The 7,485-nt window shown below is 58.2% G+C and overlaps 1 protein-coding gene across 1 annotated transcript; it reads right to left on the bottom strand.

Annotated features, from left to right (window-relative positions):
- Positions 1–2,030: 2,030 nt before the first annotated feature.
- LOC124227150 (cationic amino acid transporter 4-like) lies at positions 2,031–4,711 on the bottom strand. Its single transcript, XM_046641034.1, has 4 exons — positions 3,730–4,711; positions 2,672–3,264; positions 2,304–2,412; positions 2,031–2,203 (listed from the first exon to the last, which is right to left on the bottom strand). Exons 1-4 carry the CDS (start codon positions 4,709–4,711, stop codon positions 2,031–2,033), a joined length of 1,857 nt encoding a protein of 618 aa, XP_046496990.1.
- Between the last annotated feature and the right edge of the window lie 2,774 nt (positions 4,712–7,485).

The following is a 7,485-nucleotide window of genomic DNA, read 5'->3' as shown; positions in this document are numbered from 1 at the left end:
AGGAGTGCAGTGGATGATGATCCGACCCCCTCGAACCCCAGGCAAGGGCACAGGCACCTTCGGGCCCATAACCACACAGCTTGTGAACACCAGCCCCTTCCTGGTGGAGCCCTTGGGCTGTTGGGGGCTGGTGGTTGGGAGGAAGGTGGATGGGCTGAGTTGGTGGGCACTGGGATCCTTTGGGACCTTCTGTCTGTCTCCTCGGTGACCCCCAGCCCAAGATCCTGCTCACTGGGCTGCAGGGAGCCATAGCGCGGGGAGACTGTATATCTGGACACATATGTCACTGCTACCCAAGGTCACACCAGAGAATGTCTGGCCAGCTGCCCACCATAACCTGAGGCAACTGCACATAGGATCATGCTCTGACCAAGACCCCAGGTGCAGCCCAGGGGTTGAAGAGACTGTCCTTAACAGAGCACATGGAAGCTCCCAGGAGGCTGGCCTGGTTCTGGCTCTTCCGTCGTCCTAGGGGCCTGAGAATTTCCCCACACCCCCTGGCCCTCGGTCAGGAGGGGAGGGACGGGGCTGCAGGAATCCAGCCCTCTCTTGGTCCCAGGGAGGGGCAGGGTTTGGGGGGGTACCCACCCCAGGGAGGCAAGGGGCTGCCTTCTCATGGGTCCCTGGTGACCAGGGCATGCTGGCAGCTTGCTGGTGGAGTGAAATAGGCTAGGTTGGGGAGGCCCAGGGCTGGGGCTCAGGCTGGGCAGCATCTGGAATCATCTGGAACCTAGAGCCCCAGCCAAGCCTTGGGGATCCCTGCTGCCCTCAATCACCAGAGCAGTGTCCTTGGGAGGCAAGTTCAGATGGGCCAGGGTGAGAAATCATGGCCCTGAGGCCTGGTTACTGGAGCGGGGTCACGTGTCCCTGGTTGTCTTTGGGGCCCAGAGAAGGCTGATGTCAAGGCCGCAGAGAGTCAAGGAGTAAAGCTGCCAGAGCCAGCAGCCTCCTGTGTGGTCCTCACAGGCGGGAACAGGGAGTCAGAGGCGTCTATGGTAGATGTAACATGGCCTTGGAGAGACCAGTAGGGGTGCAGGGTTGGCCTGGGGACCCCAAGGACAGGGCCCCAAAGCCATGAGTGGGGGGCCAAGGCACTCGTGCACCCACCTGCACATGTGTGTCCCATCCCGAGACTTCATCCCAAAGCCCTGAGGGGGCCACAGGGAGAGAGGCAGCTGGAGCTGCGGACCCTGAGCTTGGAAACAGCTGTTGCCTCAGTCTGCACGTGACTGTGCGCCCCCAGGGGAGCCGTGTGGGCCTGTGCCTGAGAGATGCATGTACCAGGGCAGGTGGGCCTCCAAATCCCCGGGCCTCAGGCACATGCCCTGGTCTCTGGAAGCCATGGGAAACTGAGGGAACCCATGAACTCCACTGCCCTTTCTAGGCAGCCTTCTTGTGGTCTGGGTTCTGCTCTCCGGATCTGCCCCCAAGGGGACATGATGGACACCTGGGAGGGAGCCTGGGCCCACCCTGTCAGGGACCCCTCTATGCCTGGTATGTGTAGGAGTGTGTGTAGGTCCCCTCTGAGCTGGCCTGAGGGTAGGGCCCCTGGACCCAGGCCAGGCCATTTCCCTGACTCAGGGCTGTTGTACAGCTGGTGCCTCCCTCTTATTCAACCTTGGTATCTTTGCTGTGGATTAGGGAATATCGTCTGGTTCCTGGGGGCAGATGAGGACTCAGTGCCACAAAGAACACCACAGTGGACATGGCAACAGGCCACGTGGCTAGCTGACCAGTTATTATTATGGATCCCTGGGGCTGCGGGCCTCTGCCTTGTCCGCCATAGTCCACCGCTCAGGTAGCTGGAGTTGGTAATAAACTGGAAGGTGCTGGCAGAGTCCACAACATCAGTGCTGGCCACGGCCCACTCCCATAGACTCAAAGTTGGATACCTGGGCTAAGGTCTGAGGTTCTGATGGCTCCTTAGCATGGATGGGCATGCAAACCCAAGCTGCCCTGAATCAAAGGAGCTGCCAGCCCCTCTATCTCGCTGAGGAGGTGCAGGAAGGCAGGCTGGCCCCCAGTGGTCCTCATGGACTGGCAGCCTGCTCCGTTTGAGCAGGCTCCTGGGCCAGGGCCTGGCTGAGGGGTTGTAAGGCCTGAACTGGATCCTCCAGGCTGCCGTATGTGGCAGGCAACTCCTGCAGCTCCCGCTGGTTCTCCTTGCTGTGCCAGATGCTGTAGCCAAAATACACCACGAGTCCTGTAAGTGTGGCACAAGACTGAGGGGTAGGTCCCAGCACAGCTTCCCTGCTTGCCTCTTCCTGCAGCCCACCTGGGGTCCCAGCCTGGCCCCCACTCACCAATCAGCAGCCAGATGGACAAGCTCAGCCAGGTCACGTAGCTCAGCTGCAGCATGAGGAAGACATTGAGGAGGATGCTCAGGGCTGGAGTCAGGGGCACCATGGGAACCTGAGGGGGCAAGGGCAGGGCTGCTGGGCTGCAGGGAAGGGCTGCTGGCCTGGGGCCTGATTTCTCAGGACTCCACAGAGGCTTTCTTTGCCTCGGGAATTTGCAGAGACAAGCACCTGCTCACCAAGCAGAAAGAGGGGGATGAGGTACTGGCCTCCCCCCGCCCCGTGAGCCCTAGTGCAACCTGCCACGGCCGAGGAGGATGGGGCGATGGGAGCTGGCTGGGCTGAGAGTGAGGGGTGCTGGCTGGAGGAAGTACCTGAAAGGTGTCCTGCCGGCGCTGTTGCTGGTGGGCCCCCAGGACGAGGAGACTGAGCAGAAACACGATGGAGCTGAGCAGGAGCAGCAGGGTGTGGCCCCAGGGTGGGAGGTGCAGCGCCGAGTCCCCAAAGACCAGCACGCAGTCCAGAGTGATGGCTGAGGACACCAGGACACCGAGTGCCCAAGCCACAGCGGCTCCAGGTCTGCACCCACCCAGGAAGCCAAGGTACGGCCTCAGGGCTGGTCGCAGCTGCCTAGGCTCAGGGGCTGAGGCCTGCTCACTGCCTACAGGACTGACTGGGTGGAGCAAATTGGATGGAGGGGCCTTTCGAAAGCGTAGCACGATAATGCTGGTGGCCACAAATGTAAAGGTCAGCAGTATGCCGATGGACAGGAACTGGACCAGCGCCTCAAGGTCCAGCAGCAGCACCAGGAAAGCCATGAGGACCCCGAACACCAGGATGCTCACCACTGGCACCTGTGTCCGGGGGTGCACATGGGCAAACACCTGGAACATGAGCCCGTCGGTGGCCATGGCATAGACCACATGTGGCAGGAAAAAGAGTCTGTTGAACAGGACAGTGGTTACAGCTGTGGCAGAGAGTAGGAGACTGGTCAGCTTGGTGGAGAGGCCCACCACGGGCCACTGCTGGGGACTAAGGCATGGGTGGCTCCTTGGGAATACAGGCTTGAGTTTGGTCTCTCAGAGTGAGCCTGAGTGTATGTGGGGTGCTGAACTGTTCCCCCTCACCACCCAGGAATGGGACAGCGCAGTTTAGGTGACAGACCCACTGGAGAATCTGATGAAGGCTGAGTCCCTCCACCAGGAAAGGACCTGGCAGCACATGCCCAGAACTGACATTTTGTGTACGACTGGGAGGGGCGGTGAGTAGGTCCCTCCCAACAAGACTGGGTGGAGAGTCTAATCATTAGCACCGTCCTAGGCCCAGGATGCAATTGGGAACACAGGCCGAGATGGAGATGTGTTCCTGTGGAGGCTTAGGGCAGGGCCCCACCACCCTGTCCCCTCCCTCCTTGCCCGGAAAGGCCCCTTACCGCAGACTGCACCAGCCGCCACGATGAAGCCCGCCCAGCCGTAGCCCCGCTGGTAGAAGGCATCAGCGAGCGCCGAGTCAGAGTCCAGGCTGTGCCAGGGCACCATGAGGGTGAGCACAGTGGAGACGAGGATGTAGGCACCAGCCACCAGGACAACTGAGATGGTGATGGCCATAGGCACAGCTCGCTTGGGGTTCTGTGCCTCCTCACTGGAGGCAGTGATGGAACCCAAGCCCATGAAGGCATAGAAGCAGGTGGCAGAGCCATCCATGATGCCGGAGAAGCCAAAGGGCGCAAAGCCACCCTCCTCAGCACTCCAGTTGTGTGGGCGGGCCAGGACAAACCCCATGATGATGATGAAGAGGACGACGACCAGGCTGATGGCAGAGAAAATGCGGTTGAGCCAGGAAGAGACGCGCACTCCACAGGAGATGAATGCAGAGATTAAAAGTATGACTCCAGCAGCTAAGAAGTCTGGGTATCGGGCCAGGAAGGGCACCTGCCAGATGCCCACATGGGCCATGGTGAAGCTGCGGATGCGGTGGCTGAAGATGGCATCCAGGTTGCTGCTCCAGACGTGCGCCACGGCGGGGCCACCAATGAGGCACTCTAAGAGCAAGATCCAGCCAACAAGGAAGGCCCACAGCTCGCCCATGGATACATAGGTGAACAGGTAGGCAGAGCCCCTGCAGGGCACATGTGCTGCCAACTCTGCATAGCATAGGGCTCCAAGCAGGGAGGCCAGGGCAGCCACGCTGAAGGACACAGCCACCGCAGGGCCAGCTACTCCTTTGGCCACAGTGCCCATGAGCATGAAGAGGCCGAAGCCCATCATGCCACCCACACCCAGCAGGGTCAGGTCCAGCGTGGTCAGGTGGCGCTGCAGCGATGTCTCCATAGCGGACTCCTCCAGTGGCTTCAGCCGGTTCAGCTTCTGGCAGAAGCGTGTGAGGCTGGCAGTGCTGGGCAGTCCCCAGGCCATGGTGGGTGGCTAAGAGGAGCACCAAGCCAGATGCTGGCACCTAGGAGGTTGAGAGGGGCGTGACAGGTTGCCCAGCCAGGTCCTGAGCAGCCTTCAGTCCATGCTCTGACCCTGCACTGGGGACGCCAGCCTGGAACAACTGGCTAGCTGGAGGGCTGGGATGAGGCAGGGTGAGGGCCTGCCAGCAGGGAGGGCAGGAGGTTACAGGGAAGCATGGAGATCCCTTCAGCCTGCCTGCCTGGCAAGGGACTGGGTGTTTGGGAGGGGCCCTGAGGGTGAGGAGGAGGCACCCCAGGGAGCCCCGCTAGGAACCGCTCCAGTTCTCTGGGATCCCAGAGGAGGGTGGAACCCCAAGGTTTCCCAGGAGCTGAGCGAGGCCACCAGGACCTGGAAGAGCAGCAACTCAGTGGCCCTGGGCTATGCCCAGGCAGCCACCTGGCTTCAGATAGCTGTGTTCATGCCCCCATCCCCCTCCCTGCTGCTCTGCTGTTATCAGTTCACCCTGCTGGGAATGGGAGGCACCCTGGGCCCTGTGGTTAATGCCAAGACCCTGTGTCCCAACCCTGTACCTTGACATGCTGCTGCCTCACCAGTGCCAGAACCACTTTCACTGCACCCCTATCCCCAGGTACCCTAGCCTTCATGTCCTCTCTGGCTTGAGTCCAACCACACAGGACTTGCTATGACTCACCTGCTGTCTCTGCTGCTGCCACTCTGGACGCAGGGCCCACCCTAACCCCTGGGCACCAGATCCAGCAATGGGTCCTGCCTTGCGGTCCAACACACATTCAGCCTACCCTACCCATACATCACATGGTCAAGACCAGACTGCCAGGTCTAGGGAAGCTCTATTACTGTGCCTGGTTCAAAGATGAGGAAGCCCAGACCAACAGGTAACTGACTAGCCCAGGTCACCAAGGTGGCCTTGGGAGGCTGGTGGAGGTTAAGGTCCAGGTCTGGGGGGTATCTGGAGTCCACCTGCTTTCATGGCTGCTGACACCCTTCATGATCCCTCATCCCAACACATGGACTCCACCAGCTGGGTACCATCAAGGCCCGCTCAACACTGGGAAGAGTGCGGGTTGCGGGAATCAGGCAGGACGCTGGTAAGATGAGGGTATGAACCTGGCTGAGAGGCCCTGGGCAGCGCCTGACCTCTGGGCACAACGGGATGGCAGTAAGCCACCCTCATCCGTTGACGAGGGAGTGCGCAGCTTTGGGGACTGTTCTGTGAGTTGGCAGGACTCATGCTGGCTGTTCTCAGCTTCTAGCTTCAGATAATCTCCTGAAAGGAGACAAGCAGACTCCCGGGGATGACCTCCAGCCCTCCAGCTTGGGGCACCTCTAGGGCCCCTCAGACACCAATGGCAGCCCCCCTAGCCCAGGAGCACCGGTCAACCCTGGGGGACCCTGGGGGACCCTAACGGCAGCTCCCCACTTGTGGATATCTGTGAGAAGTATTGTGCACTGAGCATCTACTCCATGCCAGTCCTCACATCACGGGAGACACACATGTCTCATCACATGACCATCACAATGCCCCCCTCAGGCTTATTTATTCCTGGGGCTGAGGGATCTTTGTCCTTCTGCTCTTCCCACTCCTTTCAAAGTGGAAAGGTTGGTGTGACAGCATGTAAACTTGTTTACAGCAAAATGATGACAATCCTTCCAATTGAAGAAAAACCAAAACAGATATCCTTTTCCCCAAGCACTTTCTCCATGTTTTCAGGTTTATATGTGGTTTGTGGAATAGGATGTTAGGGGCACCTGCAGGCTGTCTGGCTCAGTGGGCTGGTGACAGGATGGTGGACTCCCAGACATGATGGTGCCACTTAGAATGCTCTGCCTTAGCCTGCTCCCTTGCCCCCTTCTGATATTTGGCTGACATCGTCTCGAGGAACTTCTCAGATGGGCTCCCACTTCCTGCGGGGATGACATCTCCTGTACCTCGCTCCCATTCCTCACTCACACAAGATGTTCCTTGTTCTGAAACGCCTTCACAAAAATCCAGAAAAATCCATTTCCAACCAAGAGGCTTGGACAGTTTTATAACAGAAGCTCTGCCAGGGTCTTGTTGATGACAATCTGAGAGCTGGTGTGCAGGCTTTCAGAGCACTGACTTTATCTATGCAGAGAAGGGCTTTCACCACACACCCCTTCACAGGCACCAACATCCAAAGAATATTCATGGCCAAGCATGGTTGACGCAGTAAAATGTCAACTTCCAGGGATATGGCTGGGCCAACGGCTGGACCCCACTGAGCAAGCCCGTTACACAGACAAACACCATGAAGAGAAAGCGCCAAAAAATACAAGAAGAAGAGAGAACACTTCCCACCTCATCCTACAAAGCCAGGATCCCCCTGACACCAAACCCAGAAAAGACATCACAAGGAAAGAAATCTGCAGACCAATATCTTTTATGAATATAGACACAGAATTGCTCAACTGGTTACCAGCAAATCAAAGCCAGTGACATATAAAGAGGACCAAGCAGGATTTATCCCAGGAATGCAAGATTGATTTAGCATCTGAAAATCAATCAATGTAGTATGCCATACTAACAGAATAAAGGACAAATACCACAGGATCATCTCAACAGACACAGAAAAAAACAGTCAGCAAAGCTGGAGTAGAAGGGACTGCCCTCAAACTGATGAAGACCATCTAGGAAAACCCTCGGCTGCTGTGCTCAGTGGTGAGAGACTGAAAGCTTTCCCTCTGATCGGGAACAACCTCGGGATGTCGTCTCACCACTTGTCCTCAACCTTTCA

This window comes from Equus quagga, chromosome 15, assembly GCF_021613505.1.
Source record: "Equus quagga isolate Etosha38 chromosome 15, UCLA_HA_Equagga_1.0, whole genome shotgun sequence".
Taxonomy (NCBI): domain Eukaryota; kingdom Metazoa; phylum Chordata; class Mammalia; order Perissodactyla; family Equidae; genus Equus; species Equus quagga.
The sequence above is the reverse complement of the archived record's forward strand: the minus strand, read 5'-3'. Positions and strand labels throughout refer to the sequence as shown.

Bases quoted from the DNA above. Each gene is read 5' to 3' on its own strand.
- LOC124227150 (XM_046641034.1), bottom strand. From the start codon at position 4,711: ATGGCCTGGGGACTGCCCAGCACTGCCAGCCTCACACGCTTCTGCCAG. The intron at 3,265-3,729 runs GTAAGGGGCCTT...TCTCTGCCACAG, and splicing joins GGCGGCTGGTGCAGTCTGCG to CTGTAACCACTGTCCTGTTC. The intron at 2,204-2,303 runs GTGAGTGGGGGC...CCACACTTACAG, and splicing joins GTCCATCTGGCTGCTGATTG to GACTCGTGGTGTATTTTGGC.